At 45.8% G+C, this 23825-nt stretch overlaps 1 protein-coding gene across 5 annotated transcripts in view; it reads right to left on the bottom strand.

Annotated features, from left to right (window-relative positions):
• The window catches only part of VOPP1 (vesicular, overexpressed in cancer, prosurvival protein 1), a 104234-nt gene that overhangs the window by 63161 nt on the left and 17248 nt on the right, over positions 1-23825 (bottom strand). Inside the window, exon 1 of one of the 5 annotated variants that reach the window (XR_001004535.1) lies at positions 22348-22554. The exons of 2 other annotated variants lie outside the window; for them this stretch is intronic. Coding sequence is in view for 1 of the 3 variants with exons in the window: in XM_011966769.1 (XP_011822159.1) it covers positions 8384-8428 (45 nt within the window). In the remaining 2 variants the exon portion in view is untranslated. Of the gene's footprint in view, positions 1-7271; positions 7487-8383; positions 8432-22347; positions 22555-23825 lie in introns of those variants that run through there. 2 more of the 5 variants (XR_001004536.1, XM_011966769.1) reach the window with 2 other exon arrangements.

The following is a 23825-nucleotide window of genomic DNA, read 5'->3' as shown; positions in this document are numbered from 1 at the left end:
TTCCAAAGTCTGTGTGCTTTCTGTGGTAATGTCTAGAAGCTGCAGTTTTCTGTGTCATCATAATCCACGATCCACCCTTTGGAATATCTGTCACATCATGCGCATGGAACTGGAATGAGATTTATTGTAGGCATTCTTTTGCTGTATAGAAGAAAACTAAAATGACTGAATCCACATGAAAGACCCTATCTCCATGCCCCCAAAATAACCTTTTATGAGTTATTAGGAATTCTACCTTTCAGCGTTCCTCAACTCTCAACACTGTCAATTACTACATCTCCAGGAGCAGAAATCAAACACAAGTGTGCCCAGCAGCTTTGCTAAGGAGACTGTCTCTGCAATCAGTATGGCCAGCCCACCACGAACAAACCACAAGAGAAAGGAAAGGAGCAAAATCAAGGAGCCCAAAGCCCACCAGGGTGCAAACCATGAAGCATCCTTTCACTCTCAGAAATGACTTTTTAGCTGCCAAAAATACTTACAGGTGCCATTTTAGGCACAGAACTATATAAAATGAATGTAAGGCCTGCAGCCAAAAGTGTTCACGTGACAAATTTTCCAAATGCCAAAAAACATCATTCATTCAAAAAACTGATGACTGGGAGACTTCATTAGAATGGCTTGAAAGCAGCGATAACAGATGGAAATATCAGTGCTACTGTTATCTGCTGGCAATAAATGAATATGATCATCCTTTGTTATGGGCTCAATTCCAACAAAATCTATGAACAGGACCAAACCTTTGAATGCTCTCCTTAAAGGCCTAATCCAGAAAGGTATTTTATTTATTTTATTTTATCTTATCTTATCTTGAGAGGGAGTCTCGCTCTGTTACCCACGCTAGAGGGCAGTGGTGCAATCTTGGCTCACAGCAACCTCTGCCTCCTGGGTTCAAGCGCTTCTCTTGCCCCAGTCTCCTGAGTAGCTGGGATTACAGGCATGCACCACCACACCTGACTAATTTTTTTGTATTTTTAGTAGAGACGGGGTTGCGCCCTGTTGGCCAGGCTGGTCTTGAACTCCTGACCTCAGGGGATCCGCCCGCCTCAGCCTCCCAAAGTGCTATGATTACAGGCATGAGTCACCGCGCCCAGAAAAAGCTGTCTTTTTTTGATGTAATTGCAGAGTGCAAGAATAACATTATGAAAAAAAAGTCAACAGATCAGCTCTGCTACCTCCTAATCTATGATTTGGGCACCCGGCTTTGACAATCTCATACATGACTGAGAAGAGTAACAGGCTTGTTGTTTCCAACTACTGTGCCCCCAAAATGAAATAACTGAGATAAGTACCAAAAGACTACTCTCCTCCAGTTGGGCCTAAATCTTGGCCAGCAGATCCAAAACTCAACCACCACACTTAAGAGAAAATATCAACTTCTTACCTTTCGCTGACAGAAATGCCCAGAAAGATTAATAAGTGGAGCAGCTTCAAAAGCAAAATGCCAAAAAATGCATAAGGATTTTCGCACTCAGGTTGTGTACTACCCTACCTATTTGACTTCTATTTTAGAACAAAAATGTGTTGGATTCTCTGATGACATATATTTCTGTAAGTCTAGATTCTAACTGTAAAGAGCACAAGAAATTGAAAAGCTGAGATGTGACTAAAATCTGACTAAAGGCTGAATAAATGATGGTATTACCCACATTTAAAGACAATGTGACTTACTAAAATAAACACACACAGCACCTGCTGCATGCCTGCTTCCGGGCCTGAACAGTGATCTAACCATGGTCAGGTCACCAAAGGTCTCTAAGCTTTGGTTCTTTGTCTACAGAATGCAGAGGGGTATTTCTGTCTTGCCTTGAGGTTTACATGAAACAGCACATACGAACCACCTGGCACATGCCCACTATTCTAGGAGGCCCCTGCTAAGTCGTTACATTGTGTGCTGTGTGGGTTTATTCTTGAGAATCATGGTCAAGTAAAGCTCAACCTAAAGATGCAGTTAACATTCTCTACAACCTACTTTTATGTCTCTATGAAGAGTGAGAATATGGAACCTGTGATCCAAAATGAATCAGGAAAAAAAAAAAATACCCCAGAAGTTTAGAAACTACACTAGTTACAACCACCAGCTTGGAAATGATACCCTGGTGTGGAAAAATACAGCTCAAAGCAATCTGAGGGAGCTTCCTCCCCTTTCCATGGAAGTTTTCATGACTTATGGCACACCCTGTCAGCATTCTCTTCCCAGGAAGGTACTAGGAAGCACTGCCACGTGTACTTCTGTCATTCCTTTTCACTACTACCAAATTTCACACCCCCTCAATTCTGGTAATGCGCATTTTCATTAAATCTGGTAATATCTAACCTGGAGTCAAAAAGCAATTTCTTGTGCTTAGAAGACTTTCTATTTCTTGTCATGAATTGATTTATTATAAATGTTAAGGAAATAAGCTGTTACAGCAAATTTAGGGAGAAAGAGAGTCAGTTCCACGTGATGCCCCACAGCAGCATCTGTGTATTAGAAAATCTTCAGGGAGTCTCTGGTGGTGTGGAGGCCTAAGCTAAAACCAGGAGGACTGAGAACATATGTGCCAGGAAGGTGATTTCGATGCCAGTTCTGTCTCTCTCCTGAACCCAATCAACTCAATCATTTCTGTTTAACACAAACTCACATGAGTGCCTCCTAAAAGCTGGTTCAGTCAGCTGCCTCCAGGTCAGACCAGTGAGGATGGAGGTCAGTCACTCAGTGTTGTATGTGGGTGCATCCAAGGGGCAGTGTGGTGCTCTTAAAAGGCAGTGCCCAAGGACAGCAGCAGAGATGCTCCTGCCTTCCCCACTCAGGAAGGGCACCACTGTCCACCCACAAGCAGCTTCCAGAGCCATCACTCATAATATATTTCTTCTCTCATTTAGATTTCCCTGTGCCAAGAAAACAAACAAACAAACAAAAAAAACCTGCCTGCTGTGAATCAGCCTCAGAGATGACCGTGGTTGACTGTGCTGTCTACCATCTGCTTTTAACCACGAAAGAGGAAGCAGCTATGTGGGATACCACATCAGGGTACCTTCCGGACCTAGGGTATCACTGCCTGGAAACTCCCCTGAGTCTCAGTTTCTTCAGATGGGAGGGCCTCTGCTAACTCAAATAACCATACTACCCACCAAAGGAAAGTCCCCATCAGGGAGACCAGCAAGGGAGGCTGACTTTCTATTTCTTGTCATGAACTGATTTATTATAAATGTTAAGGGACTAAGCTGTTACAGCAAATCTGAGGAGAAAGAGAGTCAGTTCCACGTGATGCCCCACAGCAGCATCTGTGTATTAGAAAATCTTCAGTCCTTTCATATCCTCTGACTCCCAGTCTTTTCTTCTTACCTTTTCTCGTACCCAGGGTGTGGTGGGTGGTTAGGGAGGTAGATGAGTGAAAACACCCACAGGAAGGAGGATGGCAAAACTCAGGTCCAAAAGTAACAACTCTGCCTCAGTGTTGTAAATAAGCAACAGTTTTTCCACCCAAAACAACTCATTTGTGCAAGGTTACCAGCAAACTGTATAGCTGTCTCCCAGCCCTGTCAGCTATAATTTCTAATAGCTGTCACTGTGTCCTGGCTTGTTAAAATCCGTGAAAGAAATCATTTCATGTAGCTTTTTTTTTTTTTTTTTAAGGAGATGGAGAGACAAAAGAATGTAGCAGAGTAAAACAGCAAGTGCAAGCAGATGACAGAAATTTCTACAAACACTTAATAGACAGACATTCCTTAGGCTTAGTTAAAATATCTAAATTTCACTGGGGGCAACCGGCTGTCAAAAGATAATCCATCTCTTGCTTTAATTCTCGTATTTCCGAAACCCTGGGGTCTCTCAGCTAGTGCAAGGTCCTGTCATGGTCACCTGTGGCTCGGGCCAATTCTCACTTCCCCTGGAGGGCAGCTGAGTGTAGGGAGCGGGGCCGCCCAAAGTTTCACTCTGATTGGAGGTAAACTTAACATCATTTCTGCATTAGTCATTTAGAGCTGGGCTCAGTACTTTCCCCCAACTGGGTTTCTGCTTTTGAGCTCGCTCTGCAATTTGCCTAATTCTGACTCAATTCTGTCTGGGCCCAGGGAGCTGTCAACAGCCACTCTTCCCCACCCATTTCTCCAGCTGTAGCCCTCTTGCAGGTGTCCTGCCCACAAAAGACCACCAGCATACAACGCCATGCAGGGTCCACCCTGAGCTGGGGGCCCTCTGCCAGCTGCCACTTGGGATCTCTGCCAGATGCCCAGAAGAACCTCACACCAGACATCTCTAGAGCTGAGCGCTGCTCCCACCCAGTGCTCTGGACTTTGGGGAAAGTACCACCACCCATTAGCTCACCCCAGCCACATGCTGTCCCCAGTGCCTCCTGTCTTCCCACTCCCTCCACCTGGTCATCAAGCCTTGTCTCTCCTCAGGACATTCCTGCCACGCCATCAAGAAGGCCAGCCTTGCTGGCATCAAAAATCAGGGGGTGAGCTTGCTGATGGGAGAAGAGGAGAACAGGAAGACACAGTTGAAGAGTGGTAGAGTCTGCAGCACCTGTCCCAAGACCACTGCCACATCCAAGCCTGGCCGCATGGCCTCTAGTGCCAGGGCCTGGCTGGGGGGCTCCTGACACTGTACCTGCCCCTAAACTTCTCAGCAGACCTGACAAAGCTCAGGGGGCTATGCAGTGCCCTGTCAAAGAGAATAGGAAAGGAGGGCACACAGCACACCAATTCCTGCTAGAAAATCTCCAGGGGCTCCCCATTCACTGTGGGTTTCTCTTTGCTTCCCCTTGACGTCACAAGTTCCTTTCTTCTGAATGCAATTTTATCTTCAGTGGGCTTCATTACACAAACAAGGAAAAGAGTGGGGCTGATTGAGCAGGGCAAAGCTCAGAGAGCTCGAGGGCACTGGGGCAGGCTCCCCCTGGAAACCCTGCTGCCTCACCGAGGGTGAAATACAGACCCCAGGGAGTGTCCTTCTGGCTTGGCCACCCCCCATGCCATCAGTTCTTCCTGTCTCTGCCGCTCCTCCCAGTCCCCCACCCCGCAGCCATTTCCATCCGTGCGCCTCCAGAAAAGCCTAGGTCTATTTGCGTCCATCTGGAATACACTTCTTCAGTTTCCACTAACGAAGCCTCAGCCTCAGTGTCCCTTGGATGAAAATTTTTGAGACTTCCAGAAGGTGAGTTTTTAGTTTTCCCCTTGGGGCTCTGATTAAATTTAACTCTCAACACTTCAGCTTACAAGGAATCTTCCCTTCCATGAACTTATTTGGTTCTAATGAGACCATGGGAGGGAGCGGGCTGCCCTCAGCCAGCAGACATGCTTAGCCCTGTGTCTGCCATCCCAGCATGTGGTCAGGGGCACTGTCCCTCTGTGCAGAGAATGGGCAGGCAGACACCAACCCATGGCAGGTCTGAGGCTATTTCCAAAGGCCATGTTCTTTCCCTGATGACGACCGACTCTTTCCTACACCTGCCTCACGCTCTGTGCCAAACTAGGATCATGCACTCAGGGCCCTGCCTCCTCCTGCAGGGCTGGGTCTTCAGGAGCTCCTGAGGAGTAAGGGCCCTGCCTCGGCCACCCTGTTGGCCCCAGTGTCTAACCTAGGCCAAGTGTTCAGGAAACCTCTGGTGGAAATGCTCATATATCCATTTCCTCCTCTGCCTGTTCAAGAGTTGTACTTGAGGCTCAAGCCTGTAATCCCAGCACTTTGGGAGGCCGAGACGGGCGGATCACGAGGTCAGGAGATTGAGACCATTCTGGCTAACACGGTGAAACCTCGTCTCTACTAAAAAATACAAAAAACTAGCCGGGTGAGGTGGCAGGCACCTGTAGTCCCAGAGGCTCGGGAGGCTGAGGCAGGAGAATGGCGTAAACCCAGGAGGCGGAGTTTGCAGTGAGCTGAGATCCAGCCACTGCACTCCAGCCTGGGCGACAGAGCGAGACTCCGTCTCAAAAAAAAAAAAAAAAAAAAAGAGTTGTACTTGAATTTGACTACACACCCTGAAGTGTGGAGACTGGCCCTGACTGCCTTACATAGGCTGATTAAAACTCAGGCAAGGCTGGGTGTGATGGCTCACGCCTGTAATCCCAGCACTTTGTGAGGCCAAGGCGGGCAGATCACCTGAGGTCAGGAGTTCCAGACCAACCTGGCCAACATCGTGAAACTCCGTCTCTACTAAAAATACAAAAATGAGCCGGGCGTGGTGGCAGGCACCCTGTAATCCCAGCTACTCAGGAGGCTGAGGCAGGGGAATTGCTTAAACCCTGGAGGCAGAGGTTGCAGTGAGCCAAGATCACACCACTGCACTGCGGCCTGGGTGAGAGTGAGACTCCATCTCAAAACAAAACAAAAAACCTCAGATTTACCACCTGGAGGATAGAGAACTTAGGAGCACAACATGCTGAGGGAGACAAAGAGAACTTCATTGTGTCTCTCAAAACATTTTCCCAGAGGAAGATGGGATAGAATGAGGGCAGAGCACATGGCACGCGGCGGGAATGAAAAATGACACTGATATAAAAACAACTCGTGTTCACACCAAGGAGCACGGCCCAGGCACGGAGTGTGACCACAGGGGCAGCATGCTGATCTTGGCTCAGACAGCGCATTTGCCACACAGAAGGGCGTACCGTACCCAGTCTGGTTGAGGCAGGCACCCAGCCTCACTCAGTAGGGCATTCAATGTAAGTGCCCAGGAATGCAAGAGACAGTGAACAGAACAGCAGCCAGACAGCATGAAATGCAGAGCTCTTGAGGCACCACCAGGGGAAGGTGGGGCCTGCCTCGCCACAAAACCTGAGACTTCATGTCATGTCTGAGAGGTTGAGAGGATTAAGGAAGGGGCTTTGGGAAGGGGCCAGACATTTTCTGATGAGAAACGCAATGCAGATGGCGACTCCAGGATCTCTCGACCTGACTCATCTAATTCCCTGACCCTGGGCTGTGCCTGAGTGGAAGGCTCTGCCCTTCGTCCCGCCAGCACTGACCCTGTCCTGTCCCAGCCAGGCCTGTGTCCACTTCCTTCAGCTGAACACACCTATTTTGTACCCCAAACACCCAGGGTGTGCAGCAACATCTGGGAAGCCAAGCAGGCATCTCACTGGCATCTCTCACACACCTCAGCTGGCACTCTGCCCCAACCTCTGGCTCTGGAGCAAGCAGAGGCCGACAAGTCAGACAACTAACTTTGTGCTCCAGCCTTCTGGAGGTAACACATGACTGCCCCCCATGCTCTTCTTTCCCAGAACTGAAGCCCAAACTCTGGGCCAGGCTTCACAGCAAACTGAACCACCAACCAAGCAAGCACCTGAGCATGTGAGCCTGTCCTTCGTGCTCCGCTAGGCAGAAGGATGCAGGCAGCGCACCTCCTCTCCAGCCAGTAGCCCACAGTCCTGTCACTGCTGGGTCACACGCAGCCCTCCAATACGGAGCACACATAAATAAACTCTGGTGCCCGCAGAGCCCGCAGTATCCTCCTCTGTTGAGTGGTGAGAACATCTACCATGGAGGACGCTACAAGGATTCAAGAAGCCAGCATTTGTGACAGTGTGAAAAGCGGGTCTGGCCTCCAGGCCCAGGCCACCAAGGAGCATGCACTTCCCACAGGCCCCACTTCCCCTCCAACTTCCACTACTCCAAACCCATGAAAGGGGGAACTGCCCACAAAAGTTCATTCTCCCCCAAACCACTTACTAAGTGCCAAGTGGCCCTGCCAGGCAGAGACAGAGGCCAGTGTGAATCTGGGCCTTTTCCTGCCCACCTGCCATTCCTCTCCACCAGCTGGCGAGGAGGCCCCGGGAGCCCCCACTAGGCTCACAGGCCCAGACCCAAACACTGCCTGTCCAGCCTGGCCCGACCACACTAAGCTGCCCTCTGCCTCTCCCACCTTATAGCTTCAAGACACCTCTTTCACCAGCTGAAGTAGTGGAGAACTTCTCCTGCTGATCCCCTCTAGAGACTGCTCTCATTGCAGAAGTGTTTCTGGAATATGAAGTGTTGCAAAGTCAGTCTATTTTGCTACAAACCACCCTGAGAAGCAATTTGCAAACGCTATCCCTTATCAGTCCGCACTTGGGAACTCTCTTCTGCAACTGAGCTACACTCTCTGGTCCTTCTCTAGGCCCAGGTGAAGATGCAGCCATAGTCCTTCCAGTATGCAAAGCATTATGAAGCTGCAAAGAATAAATCCAACATCTTACTCAGACTTATTCCTGAAATGAACAATGTTTACGTTCTTTGCTAACTTGATGCTCAAATGTCCTCTCAAAATCTAAACACAAGCCCTTCCTGCCAGGCTACACAAACCACACAAAAGAACAACCCTATGGTCCGAAGACTGAGGATTCCAGTCCAGCTGAGGATTACTGTAAACTGCTTTACATGGTTTAATGACAAACATAATAGTCCATCTATACAAACTTGCAAGAGCACAGAAGACAGACACCCAAGAGTTTTACCGAGCATTGTGTGTAACGGCAGAAACAGCTACAAACTACTTAGCTGTTCATCAAGAGAGGGCGGATTAAAATGAGTCATGGCCATTCCTATAAAGGAACACTTTGTAACTCCAAGGGGAATGCTGTGGGTTTGAGCTGCCGCTGAGGAAACATCTCCAAGCAACATTTCTTAAGAAAAAAGGAGAAACAAGATGCAGAACACTGTGTATAATATGATCCCATCTGTGTATTTTTAACCCATTATTTGGGTATACAAACAAATAATAAAGTAAGAGTTACACAAGAAACTTATTAGAGAGGTAAGCCTCTTTCTCTGCTGAGGGTCTAGGGTTGAGAAGGTATTGCGGAGGGAAAGGCTTCATTCCTTTTTGTTTCATTCCTTTAAAAAGGGGGGAGGGGTGGGCACGGTGGCTCACACCTGTAATCCCAGCACGTTGTGAGGCCGAGGCAGGCAGATACCTGAGGTCAGAGTTCAAGACCAGCCTGGCCAACATGGTGAAACCCCCGCCTCTACTAAAAATATAAAAATTAGCCGGGCATGGTGGCACACCCCTGTAATCCCAGCTACTTGGGAGGCTGAGGCAGGAGAATCGCTTGAACCCGGGAGGCAGAGGTTGCAGTGAGCCAAGATCATGCCATTGCACTCCAGCCTGGGCAACAAGAGCGAAACTCCGTCCCCCTCCAAAAAAATGTACGTGCACTCATTGTATTTAAAAACTTAAAACCACCAAATCAATTATCTATGAGAATCAGGAACAAGATCAACACATGAAATCCCCAGATGATTTAAGAATTCCATTCCAGTTGGTATTCACCCCTTTACCACAAAGATTCAACCAAACTGAATTCAGCTTCTCCCCATTCCTCTCTCCCTGCCTGTCCTTAAAACAAAACTAATGAGCTGTTAAAGGGACACGTGTGAGACTGAAAGGGAAGGAAATAAATGATGTGAATAATTCACAACGGGATCATCAGCCCCGCTGTGAGCTCAACAGCCCCTGACACGATGGAGCTGAGTCCCTCTGGAGGTGGTGTGCTGAAGGGAGACTGCCTTCCTGTGTGGACCTGGGACAGAGGTGGCCACAGGCAGGCTCAGTAAGTGGTTGCTGAACCAACTATATGGACAGGAACCAGGGCTCAATGGATAAACATGTTATGTATACACACATACACGCATATTTGCACACAACATAAAAGTGCACACACACACACAGCCTCCCAAATAAGGAAACAGCAAGAAGAACACTCATGAATTAAGACAGACAATCCCCAACTTAGGGATGGTTTAAAATTTAGGGCTCATTTTCTCGCAGAAATGATGGTATAAATGTTGGCGAACTTTCCTGGCTAGCTAACTTATGTCTGTTTAGCTCATAAAATAAATGAACTCCCAGTCAAGCGCGGTGGCTCGTGCCTATAATCCCAGCACTTTGGGAGGCCGAGGAGGGCAGATCACGAGGTCAAGAGATCGAGACCATCCTGGCCAACATGGTGAAACCCCGACTCTACTAAAAATACAAAAATTAGCTGGGTGTGGCGGTGTGTGCCTGTAGTCCCAGCTACTTGGGAGACTGAGGCAGAAGAATCACTTTAACCCTGGAGGCGGAGGTTGCAATGAGTTGAGATCTCGCCACTGCACTCTAGCCTGGCAACAGAGCAAGACTCCGTCTCAAAAATAAATAAATAAATAAAAATAAATGAACTCCCATTCCGTCCTTGTGTTTGATTGGCCCAGACTGTCCGCCGAGGAGACCCCGCGTGCCCTCAGGGAGGCCTCCTGGTTAGACCCCTGAACTTCACCAACACTGCTGTGCTTCTATTCTCAGCAGCTTCAAGGGATGACCTCCACCTGGTGCCCAGCCCAGTACACACAAGGAGCAGAAGTTCCATGTATATGAACTCAGGGCTTCTCCAGACACCACGGGCACTGCCCTCACAGAGCCATTCACCTGCAGGCTGCTTCTCCTAAGTGTCAGGTCTTCACCTCCACTGCGGCCTCAATTTAGGGAATTTACTACTGAATTCGCTGCCAAGACGACACTGAGACAGAGTCGATGCCACCATTTTACAGCATTGTTTATTTTTATGTCTGGCTTAGATCTCAAAAAGGGTCTGAGAAGGCTTACAGAAATAAATACCATTTTAAAATACAAGGAAAAAGGCAACACCAAAAGCAAAAGTAATGAGAAAAAAATACATAAAGTGGACTACAATGAAATTTAAAACTCTTGGGCTGCAAACAATACCATAAAGAAAGTAAACAGACAACCCACAGAAATGGGGAAAAAAAAAAAACTTGCCCATTATCTAGCTGATAAGGAATGTGTTTAAAGTCTTACCGCTCAATATAAAAAACAGAAGCCATTAAACATGGGCAAAGGAGTGACTGCTAGTGGGTACAGGGTTTCTTTGTTGGTGATGAAAATATTCTTGATTGTGGTACTACTTGCATAACTTTGTAAATATATGAAAAATCTCAGAATTGTACACTTTAAGTGGATAAATTATATGATATTTAAATTCTATCTTAATAAACATTTTTTAAAAGGGCAAAGGATTTGGACACACATTTCTCCAAGGAAGATAATGCAAATAGCCAATAAATAAATGAAAAGAAGCTCAATAACGTTAGTCATTAGGGAATTACAAGTAAAAAATCACTGTGAAATACCACTTCACACCCACTGGGGAACATCACACACCAGGGCCTATCATGGGGAAGGGGGAGCGGGGAGGGATTGCATTGGGAGTTATACCTGATGTAAATGACGAATTGATGGGTGCTGACGAGTTGATGGGTGCAGCACACCAACATGGCACAAGTACACATATGTAACAAACCTGCATGTTATGCACATGTACCCTAGAACTTAAAGTATAATAATAATAAATAAAATAAAAGAAAAGAAAAAAGAAAAAAAAAGACAGACAATAACAAGTATTGGCGAAATGTGGAACAATTTGACCCCTCACACATTGCTGTTGGGAACAGAATGGTGCAGCAGCTTTGAAAATCAGTCTAGCAGTTCCTCAAAAGGCTAAACAGTCATCACATAACTTAGCAATTCCACTTGTAGATATTTATCCAAGAGAAATGAAAACATATGTCCACAAAGACCTGTACAAAAATGTTCACAGCAGCATTATTCACAATAGCCAAAAAGTGGAGACAATCCAAATGTCCATCAACTGCTGAATGGATAAACAAATGTGGTGTATCTGGTTATTTAGCAATGAAAATGAAGTACTGATTCATGCTATAACACAAGAGAAGCCTATCCTAAGGGACCACATGTTATATGATTCCATTTATATGACATGCCCAGAAAGAGTAAATTTACAGAGACAGAGAGTAGATTAACGGTTCCTCAGAGCTGGGGTAGGGCGGGGAAGAATGAGGAGTGACTGCTAATGGTACAAGTTTTCTTCTAGGAGCAAAATATTCCAAAATTGGATTGTGATGATGGATGAAAAACCCTGCAATTGTATCAAAAACTGAATCATACAATGTAGATGGGTGAGACAATGGCATGTGAACGACAACTCAATAAAGCTGTTTAAAAAAATAAGAAAAATCCAGCATGTATTTTTTTAACAAATTTGTATGGATTCCTAATAGCAGTACATATTCATGGATTACACATGATACTTTGATCCAAGCATACAATGTGTAATGATCGAATCAGAGTAACAGAAATATCTACCACCTCTAATATTTATCACTACCTGTGTTGGGAACATTCCAAATTTTCTCTTCCAGCTATTTTGAAATATATAATTTTTGTTAACTATAGTTGCTCTAGTGTGCTACCGAACACCACATCTTATTCCTTCTAACTGTATTTTCATGCCCATCAAGTAACCCCTCTCCATCCCCCTCTCCCCACTACCCTTCCCAGCCTCTGGTAACCACTATTCTTTTCATTACCTTCATGAGATCTAATATTTTAGCTCCCACATATGATTAAGAACAGACAGGCTGGCATGGTGGCTCACGCCTGTGACCCCAGCACTTTGGGGGGCCGAGGCGGGCAGATCACTTGAGGTCAGGAGTCCACGACCAGCCTGGCCAACATGGTGAAAGCCCATCTCTACTAAAAATACAAAGTCAACCAGTTGTGGTGGTGCATGCCTACAATCCCAGCTACTTGGGAAGCTGAGGCAGGAGAATCACTTGAACCCCAAAGGCAGAGGTTGCAGTGAGCTGAGATCATGCCATTGCACTCCAGCCTGGGAGACAGAGCAAGACTCCATCTCAAAAAAAAAAAAAAAAAAAAAGGAACAGGCAATATTTGTTTTTCTGTGCCTGGCAAATCACTTAATGTTCTCCATGTTGATCCACATTACTGCAACTATCAGGATTTCATTCTTTATTATGGCTTTATAATATTTCATTGTGTATATAAAACCACATTTTCCTTATCAGTTCATCTATTGATGGCATTTAGGTGGATTCCTTATCTTGGCTATTAACAGTGCTGTAACAAACATGGGAGTACAAATATTGCTTCAATATGCTCATGTCCTTCCTTGGACAAATGTGTGTCCAAATCCTTTGCCCATTTAAAATACCTGGCAATGGGATTGCTAGATCATAAGGTAGTTCCATATTCTTAGTTTTCTGAAGAGCCTCCATAGTACTAACTTACATTCCCACCACCAGTGTTGAAAAAGTCCCCTTTCTCCATATCCTCACCAACATTTATTTTCAGTCTTTTTGATAATCGCCATTTTAACTGAGATGAGGTGATATCTCACGGTTTTGATTTGCATTTCCCTAATGATTAGTAGTGTTGAGTATTTTTTCATATACCTGTTGGCCATTTGTAAGGTTTTTTGTTTTTTTTTTTTTTTGAGAAATGTCTATTCAAATAATTTGTCCATTTTTAAATCAGATTATTTGGTTTTTTGCTATTGAGTTGTTTGAGCTCTTTATATATTCTGGTTATTAATCCCATGTCAGATGAATAGCCTACAAATATTTTCTCTCATTCTGTGAGTTGTCTTTTCACTGCTGATTGCTTTCGTTGCTGTGCAGAAACTTTTCAGCTTGATGTAATCGTATTTGTCAATTTTTGTTTTGGTTGCCTGTGCTTTTGAGGCCTTACCCAAGAAATCTTTGCCCAAAACAACGTCCTGAAGCATCTCCCCAAAGTTTTATTTTAGTATACTACTTTCATAGCTGCAGGTCTTACATTTAAGTCTGTGTTTGATTTTCAGTTGATTTTTGTATATGGCAAGAAATAGAAGTCTATTTTCATTCTTCTGCATATGGATATACAGCTTCCCCAGCACCCTTTATTGAAGAGACAATGTCCTTTCCCTAGTGGATGTTCTCAGCCCCTTTGTCAAAAATCAACTGGCTGTAAATGTGTGGCCCAGCATTCTTCTGTGTTAATTTGTAAAACATATTCTTTCAAAGATTTTAGCTGACCAAAAGCGACACAAGAAGAAGAAAATATGATGAAATTGGAACAAAATAAATGCACACAATGGCATGGTTTTCATGGTTTGGGGCAGTAGGGCTGGTGGGGGAAGGAGATGGCCCCACACTAAGCTCCAGGCTCTGGGCCAAGGCAGAATGGGGAACGCTGTTAGTCACAACATCACAGTGTCCACCAGATGAAAAAACTTGTGAGAAGAGATAGTCTTTCTTAAGAAGAAAACAGTCTTTCTGATACTGGAATGTGCTGAAAACTTCTTTCTGGGTCTTCCCAAAAAGAACGCAGCTCCAACTGGCGTGGAAGAGTGGGGGTTTCAGGGAGGACCTCACCAGAGGGGAAACTGAAACTGACGAATGTAATCTGACATTTAACTCTGGAAAGCGTTGTGGAAGGCTTCCGCAGAGTTGGTGGAGACCACAGAACTCAGGCGAACATTTGAAATAAACTAAGCTAATGAAACCATGAGGCCATTTTGAACTCAAGGAAAATAAAAAAGTTGTCCAATAAAAGCGCAATTTTAGTGTTCTACACAGCTCAACAGTCAGCAAAACAGAGTCACAATAATGACAATACTAAATGTGAATTTAACCAGATATTTTATATACATTTTTCTGGTACTGATATTAACAGATATACTGAGACGATAGAGGAAGAGAGATTAAATAATGTCTAGCACTGTTAAATCAAGAGCTAGAAGGTATACGTATTATTTTAAAATTCGGAGGCAAATAGTAAAAGAACCAGCTAAATAAGAGTTGAAAGTAGTTCTTCTGAGAAGCAGACCACAACGGTGGGGCATGGGGAAGATTGTGTTAAGCTCTGACATTATTAAACTTTCCATTTATATGCATATATTAGTTTATTTAAAAATGAAATAAACTTTTTGAATACAGGAAAAGTCACTTATGGTCAATGTTGCCTGTGATCACTATTTCTTCAAAGGGGTACAGGTAAGACCACACTAGGAGAAGAAAACTCTTTCAACAGGAGGGGCATCCCACTGGGTCACTGAAGCCCCCAGTTCTGTGAGGTCCAAGAACGTGGTGCTCTCCCCTCGGAGGCCTGTCTTGATGTCAGGATCCCACCAACCCCAGACAAAGCAGCACACACCTGACCCGTGGCAGGAGGCAGGCACTCAGAGGCAGAGTCAGGAGGGAAGAAGCTTGCTCTCCCCCTCCCTCTTTCTGGCCCAGTATGTATGGCTGAATTTACCTTAGGATAAAAACAGGTATGACTACACTCCAGTGTGACTAGAAAAATAACACAGGCGTGACTGTAGTTGGAATCACAGCTTGTGGGCCACACTGGTTACACATCCACCGGGACTCAAGAGGGATCCACTGAGCTGAACATCGCCTGCTCGTGCTCTGTGCCTAAGGCTCCCTGTCTGGCAAGCCCCATGGAAGCTCACAGATCTATCATTTGTGGAGAGTTGCAGCTCTTGTGTTTAAAAACGAATGATTTGGCTGGGTGCAGTGGCTCACACCAGCACTTTGGGAGGCTGAGGTGGGCGGATCCCTCGAGCCCAGGAGTTTGAGACCAGCCTGGGCAACACAGCAAACCCCAATTCTACAAAAAAAATAAATAAATAAAACACAAAAATGAGCCAGGCGTAGTGGCACATGCCTGTAATACCAGCTATTCAGGAGGCTGAGGTAGGAGGATCACCTGAGCCTGAGAGGTCAAGGCTGCGGTGAGCTGTGATTGCACCACTGCCCTCCAGTCTAGGTGACAGAATGAGACCCTGTCTCAATTAAAAATAATAATAATAAAGAAAAGAAAAAGTGAAAAAAAGGAAGGATTTATTGAGCCCAGCTGTTCAATCAGCTCACAGATACTCACTCAGACTCCACAGCTCTGGCCTGTGCTAGAAGCCAAGGACTCAGTCATGAGCAAGGCAGAGGTGGTGCCATCTCCTGAGTTACAAGACAGTCAAGGGAGATGTAGACAGGATCTGGCCCATGAATGAAGGTATAATTCCCAGGTAGTTCACTAAGTTGAGAACAGTTGTAAAAAGAGAACACTTAACACTTAAGGGAAAGGCAGAATTATATGCTCTATGGACCGTGAGGTGGTAGGATGCAAGAAGTTTTGGCAAAACCGAAAAAAGCCTAAATCAATATGCCATGCTGGACTGAATCCTGCAACAGAAAAAGGGACATTAATGGAAAAATTGGAGAGATCCAAATAAAGCAATTTCAATTAATAGCAATATACCAATGCTGGTTTCCTTTTTAGGCAAATGCAGCACGGCAATGTAAGTTGTTAAATTAGTGGAAACTGAGTTATACAGCAACTCTGTATTTGCTTTGCAAATGTCCTTTGCAAATTTTCTGTAAATCTAAAATTATTCCAAAATTAAAAGTTGATTTTAAAAATATACAAATATATTGTGCTCCCCTGCTAAGAAATAAGTGATACCAGCACCACCACCGCCACCCCTGAAATAAGGCCCTAGTTTTGAAGCACAGAGCCCAAAGGGAGGGGTGATGGAGCGGAGGCCAGCAGGCCGAGAGCTCAGGCCACGCAGACCCTGGGAGGCTAAGCCACGGGATCAGGCCTGCATCCTAAAACCAACGGGAAGCACCTCCACAAATGGGAGCTGCAGGCCTTGTCCCCAGTGCCCCTGAACATGGAGAAGGACAGCCTTCATTTCACTCATGAGCAAGCTAGAGCAGAGATGACTCAGCAACGCAGCTCTCTCGACCCACATTCTGCCAACCGCCCAGACTGGCAGAAGGCCATGCAAATTGTAATCCCTCTGACCTGGATTTTAGCAGCCCCAAGTCAGCTGTTAAGACTTGGGAGAAGCCGACAGAGCTGTAGGAGGGAGTGGTGGGTTGGGTATTGATTCCACAGTTCTCACCTAATGTCAGCTAACACCCAGATCCAACCCTGTCCTCCCTCTAAGGCTGGGGATGGGGGACAAAGAGGCTCCAGGGGTTCCACAGATAACAGGACCCCAACAGGACTGAGGCTACCTTCCCCCTGAGGCAAAATGAATAGAAGGAGTGGCAGGCAAGGTGAACTCCAAGGCTTTCTAAGGTTGATGCCACACACACACCGAGGCTGGGAGTGAAATCTGGGCTAATGTACAGTGAAACCCTAGTCTTCTCTGACATGTAAGTACAGGAATCTTTAAACATAAGCCTCTGCGTACCAATAAACCTTGCCAACTTTTTGGGAGTTACAGAATCTCATGTAAACTTAACAACAGGAATACACATTTACAGAGAGCTCTGGAGCACAGAACTAAGCATGCTCATCATGCAACCCTTTACTTGACTGACAAATCAGTCGAGTTGGGAATGATCGTCTCCTACTAGCTACCAATAGACGTGTTTTGCTTGGCCCATGATAGCTTTAAGATAAAGAAACTTTACACGAAATCTAGATATTCAATTTTTCCTGAAAAATCCAAAGACTCATTAACAATCAGCTAGACCTGAGTGGTGCCTGGTTCCTTCTTCCCCATCATACCTTTCACATGGCAAGATCTTTTCCATCTTACCACACTTCCCATCACTCCCTACTAGATGTGGCTGGGTAGGCTGTGCCCTGAGCCTGCAGGCATATGCATTCACCACCCTCTGCACAAATGATGTCTCTTCTTCCAACTTCTCTTAAAAGCACACCAGCAGTTTCAGTTACCTGTCTGATTCCCCTCCAACGGCTTTCTAAAAATGTCCTCCAAAATATCCCTGACAGTCACCTAAGAGCATGACTGCAGATTCTGGGAATGCGAGCCAGGTCAATGGAGATGTGGTCTTAAATGACATTCAGTGGGATGAAAAATTTCTTTGGCACCCAAAGCTTTACCTTAGAAGTTCACGTCCTTGCATTTATTTCATTTACACATGTTGTATTCTACACCATTATATATTTGCATTAAATTTCATACACAATGTTTTCAATTATTTATCAATCAAAAGGTTGCCTTTAACCCCCCACCCCAAAACATTTCAAGTAAAATGGAGGCTCCAGGAAGATCTGCCAGGTTTATGCTGCCTGTGTCTTCCCCTCCTCCCAGCACACTGCAATGACTAATTTGAGAAGAGCAGCGGCCGACTGCCTGGTCCTCAGAGGCTCCGCCCTCTGCCCCTCAGGACTTGGGGACACCTTGGGGGATCCTTGGCTTGCCTCCCTGTTTATCTTCTCACATTACAGCTGGGACGTGTATCTGTCCTCACTTACAGGGACCTGCATTCGTTCCAAAACTACTACTTACTTAGCATTCAGATGAGTCCCACACTCCCAAACATGCTGTCTGCTCTGTGCAGGCCATCCCCAGCAAGATGCATGGGTGTGGGTGAACAGGTCTGCTACTGGGGAGTACAAAGCTCTCTTTCATGCACACTTTCTAACGGACTCTAACCATCTTTACTTTTATTAGCTTTGTGCTTGGGTTTACCACATTCCTTTTGGCCCAAGACTACATTCAGAAATCTGGCAAATATAGTCCATAATCACCAGCATTCTTGCTCTGTAGATTATAAGTAGATGAAAGATGAAAGAAAACTGGCAAGCAACTGGGTTCTATAATAGGCACTGCAGGATCAAGAGATCCCAGCATTTCCCAAACCCAACAAAATCCACAACCCTGGGGAGATGTTGTTTTATCATCATTTGTATCTAGGAAGAGCCCAGGGTGACCACAGTGAGACTGGTCATCTGGAGGCATGGGGCCTGAGGGCAGACCTACCTATGAGGCATGGAAGTTGGGAGATTTAAACACAGGGGTAGGAGCGTGCCTAGAAGTGAAAACACCACTTCCAAGAGGTTTGCCAACAGACAATGGGCAGTCCAGGCAGCTAGAGACCAGGTACTCCAAATGCACCCTAAATTACCTAAAGGTTTGACAGGGGAGATAGGACCAGTTTATCACAAACCACTTCAAAACACTGAAAGCATCGAAGCTCCCAAATCCAAGGGCCATTTACATAGACAGTCATGGGCAAAAAGATGAACAAGGGGTCTAAGCCTCCCAATAATCTGCCCTTCACACAGGGCAAGTGGCCCTCACAATCAGGCATACAGACTCCCTTGGACCAGGCAGACTGATGGCACATGCACAGGCCCATGGCTTAATTTCTCTTAAGATCCCCAAATCCGTAGCCAGTCCGGAGTCTGGACAAAAGCTGAAGAACCAAGTGACCCTAAAACATTGCTTCTGCAAATGGGACTAAACCAGACCTCAATCTTCTACAGAGACCTTTTCCCTTTCTCCACTCTCAAAAAAAGGCTCTGCTCCACATCCAGCCGTCTGCTGCAGGTGGTCGGCAGGGGCGGGACACACTGGCAGACACTCTGCAGTGCGACCAGTCGTGTACCTTGGGACCTGGGCAGTTACCCTGGGAATAGAAACAAGCGGAAGAAGCACCTGCAATGAGCAGAAGCTCATCTACTTCCTTTCCCCAAACAGTACACTCCAGGCACACATCCACTTACACAAAGAACACCTCCTTCTTTCCAGACAAGAAAGTATGCACACATTCTGCAAGATATCCCCCTTTACAAAAATCCCACATATTAAAATGCCATTGCTCCCCTCCTCCATGAGCGGTGCTCTCAGATCTTGCTTGGAAAAAGACTTTTTCCCACCCCCACCCCCATCATGGTCACTGCAGAGACTGCCTACAGTGACCAGGAAAACCAACAGTCCCTGGTCATCCACATCATGAGCCAGGCCTCTCCTCAGCATGATAGCCTGAGTGCCACCACGGGCCGGGCCAAGGGAACTGCAGAGCTGTGCACAGGTGCTACTCCCCAGAACAAGAGAGGGCCCTGGCAATGCCAGCGCCTGGGAGAGGGAACAGCATTTTCTTCACTGCATCAGTCCAAGGACTCCTGGCAGAATCCACTTCCTGGCATAGCAATAAGGCTGCCGTAAAAGCCAAGGGTGCGACACCAGCCCAACAGCAGCCACTAGATGCTGCAGTCTGGCAGGTGCCACCCTCTGGAGAGAAAATCTGCCAACACAGATTGTAAACAAATGTACCTAAGTGCACATAAATAAGGGCGAAGATCCAAACCTGGTAACACAGGGAACACTTATTTTTGCCCTAAGAAGCAATGATAGAATGTTTAACCCCATGGTCTCGTACACTACTGGAGGGAATATAAATTTGGTTTGAAAAAAAGCTTTCTGAAAGTTTACTGTCTGGAAAGATATATCAGATGTCTTTAAATCTGTCAGTAAGCTCTGGTCTAGTCATTCCATTTCTAGAAATCCATCCTTTAAAAAAGTCCAAAATGTACAAAGATGTTCATTTCAGCATTCTTACAACATACAAAAATGGGAACAAGTTAAATATTCAATGTCAGGAGCACTCGCGAATCCATCATTAGCCCTATCGTGAAGTTTCAGCCGCTAGCGGGCTGATGGGTAATTTTTAATGGAATGGAAGTGCTCATGACAGCAGGATGCATGATTGGGTATATGTTAACAACCAGTGTATGAAAACTGCACAGAAAATGGCTGGAAGGAAAGAAAACATGATCTGTTTTCGTGTCTATATATTTTTCTACTTTTCAATTATTCCACAATTAGAATGCATTAGGCTTATTTTCATAATAAAATAATGAAATTTTAGAGTCAGAGACTACATTGGCTTGAATGAATCAGGGCAGGCTTCCTGGAGAAGGCTGTATCTAAAATGAGAACTGAGAGACAGGCAGTGAGGACAGCCCTAGAAGACGGAAGGGCATGGTGACAGGCAAAGGGACACATGACAGCATGAAGATGCTGAGTACTCCAGTTGGGTTGGCAAATTATCTTCCTGTTATGCAGAGAAAACAACGAACCATGAGCCCTACCATCCACCCAGACATAACTTCCTTCATCAGCCACTGCATTTTTCCAGACTTCTCTACAGCAAGGCACTCCGGGCTGTCGCTATCAATAAGACGAGCAAGGCTTCACGTGAAATAAACCTATTTGCCATGCTTGCTGCTGTTTCATCGCTCCTAGAGTCAATGGAAGTTTTCACTGACATCAAAGTAATGTCCTGGAATGTTAGAACATGGAGCACCAGAACTCCATGTGCACACCACACACCTGTGCTGGCAAATACGTCCCACGGGGCTGAAACAGCACAAAACGCTTTCCCTTCAAAATCGGGTTCTGAGAGCTCCCCAAAGCATGCCTTGAAAGTCAATTCTCCCATCAGATGCAAAGGATTAAATGCACAAACACTTGGTGTTTCTTTCCCTCAGGAACTCTGTCAATAAGCTCTGGTCTAGTTATTCCATTTCTAGAAATGGAATAGGTCACCTTGTTTTTCCCCCTTTCCTTAGGAAAAAGGAAAAGAAACTCCAAGTGGGGAAGGGTTCAACACGGTGACCTGTCAGGGCTGAGGTGGAGGAAGAGGGCCTCTCTTTCATCTCACATGCCATGGGAGGAAAAGCAGAAAAACTCTGAAGGAGGAAATTATCAAATACAAAATACATGCTGAAGGCTGGGTAGGGTGGCTCACGCCTGTAATCCCAGCACTTTGGGAGGCCCAGGCGGACGAATCACTTGAGGTCAGGAGTTCGAGACCAGCCTGGCCAACACGGTGAATCCCCGTCTCTACTAAAAATACAAAAATTATCCAGGAATTAGCCAGGCATGGTGGCGCACGCCTACAGTCGCAGCTACCTGGGGTGCTGAGGCATGAGAATCGCTTGAACTCGGGAGGCATAGGTTGCAGTGAGCCTCCAGTCTGGGCAACAAGAGTGAGACTGTGTCCAAAAAAAAAAAAAAAAAAAAATGGCTGGGTGTGGTAGCTCACACCTGTAATCCCAGCACTTTGGCAGGCGGAGGTAGGTGGGAGCTGAGATGGCACCACTGCACTCCAGCCTGGGGGACAGAGTGAAAAAATGTCAAAAAAAAAAAAAAAAAGGTGTTGACAAGGTGTAGAGGTGCAGGGAAAGCCCTCGGAGACAGGTTAGCCAGGTCAGGGACCAGTGACCCCGTGGAAAAGGAAGCCGTGGGCCTACAAGGGTCGAGGTCTGTGCCTCTGCTAGTTATTAACATGCACTGCAGGGCAAGACAGTCCACTGAGGGACTGGGTAAGACGGACAAATATAAGCACCTTTTGGATTCAGAAACAGCAATGACAAAAAGAAGGTAATTTAGCTGATTTTAAAACCTCTGTACAAAATGCCTCTTCTCTCAAGAAGCTCAGACTATCATAAAATGCGGTTCTCTTCATAGGAATGGGGTGGGAAATAGTTTCCCATTTTTGTCTTAAATCAAATGGCTGCCTCTATCAGAAAGCAGGTGACACATACTAAGGATGCCAGCTACCCCTTATTAGACACTCATTATTTTTCAGACCTATACACTCACACAGGATCTCCATTCTTACACATGCCCAGCAACACAAGCATGATTTTCCCAGGATGACAAATGAAGTCTAGGAAAATGCCAAGTGACTGATGCCTCAAAAGAAAGTGCTGGAACCAGGTCTGTGTGGCTCCAAAGTGGCCCTTTTCCTACCACATGACACCGCCTTCCAACAATGCGGGGCACTCAGGTCCTGAAGCCCCAGCTCCTCCAAGGCAGGAGTCTCTTCGCCAGGTTGCCGGCACAGAGTTCACGCAGAAGCTAGTGAGGAGGCAGCAAGTGGAGCCTGTTCTCCTAGGAGACCTCCCAGGGGCTGAGTCACTCAGCTGTGCTCAACCCAGAAAGGTGACGAAGCACTATGGCAACATGACAGGATTTCCTCCTAGACTAAACTCTTGAACCCAAAGAAAAAATTATACACGCTGCTAGCTGCAAATTGCTGACAAATGCTAAGGCACTTTAGGAAAAGACATGCAACTGAAATCTGTCCGCTGCACCATTCCAATCAAAGTCAGGTGGGAGCTTTTTGTCTGGGTTTCAGTGTTGTTGCTACGGCAAAAATGACAAATGCTTGACAATATAATTATGACTGTCAATCTTCCTAAAATAAACTTGGAAACATTCAAAGAGCAACAGCATAGGCAGATGAGTTAATTATATCTCATAATCTCATTTCTAATATATGTGTTGCCCTAGCAGGAGGCATTGTTGGAAAGGAGCTGCAGTTCATCTGTTATACAGGCTATTTTTATATTTAGATTCATGAATTTGGTTTTTCATAAAGGGAATTTGTGGGAGACAGTTTTTAATGTAGCTCCTAACAGTTTCAACACCTAACAGGATTTTACTGGGGATACAGTTTCATTTCCACTTTTGCAGCACTTGGGAGGAGTCACCAGTAAAAACCTCTTTAAGGGGCCTGCTTCCCACAGTGAGGAAAATAAAAAGACTAGTCCGGGGAGCAACGGGCTGTTTTTCCTATAAGACCCAAAGGTCACTAGGCTTGACTGTGAACTCCAACCCATTTACCATAAAATAAATAGTATTTAGATTATAGATCTAGGCCTAACAGTTTTGGTTTTGGTTTAACTATATCCCTTAACGAAACCAATGATACAAATTGGGGGTCAAAAGTAAATACTTTTCTCAACCCTTCCAGAAGCCGCCACTCCCTGGCCTCAATCCCTGCAACCCCACCCCACCCCCACCACACACACAGCACGACTGCTTCCTTCCATCACATCTCAGAAAAAGAGCTCCATCTTTAAGCCCTAGTTCCCCTGATATCTCTGTGCTCCCTTCCCCTCCACTCCATACACACACACACACACACACACACACACACACACACAGACACTCACCCTCTTCCTAGGCTTAGCAACCAGGCATCATTTCCTTTCAGACTGCAGCCGCACAGCAGGACTGCTCCCAAGTCTCTCCTGTTCAGCCGCACAGGCTTGCACTGCACAACTCAGGGGACACATTGACAAAGACCACGCTGAGGAAGGCACGTCCTGGAGGGATCCATCTTGGCAACTGTAGCTGTTACCTGCCCTGCTCAAGACTCACCATATTAGACCTCTTTCCTTACCATCCTTCATGGTTGCAAAAATGCAAAAGCTTATCCAAAA

The sequence above is a fragment of the Mandrillus leucophaeus genome, unplaced genomic scaffold, assembly GCF_000951045.1.
Source record: "Mandrillus leucophaeus isolate KB7577 unplaced genomic scaffold, Mleu.le_1.0 Scaffold772, whole genome shotgun sequence".
Taxonomy (NCBI): Eukaryota; Metazoa; Chordata; class Mammalia; order Primates; family Cercopithecidae; genus Mandrillus; species Mandrillus leucophaeus.
Note: the sequence above shows the minus strand (reverse complement) of the source record. Positions and strands in the feature narration are given on the sequence as shown.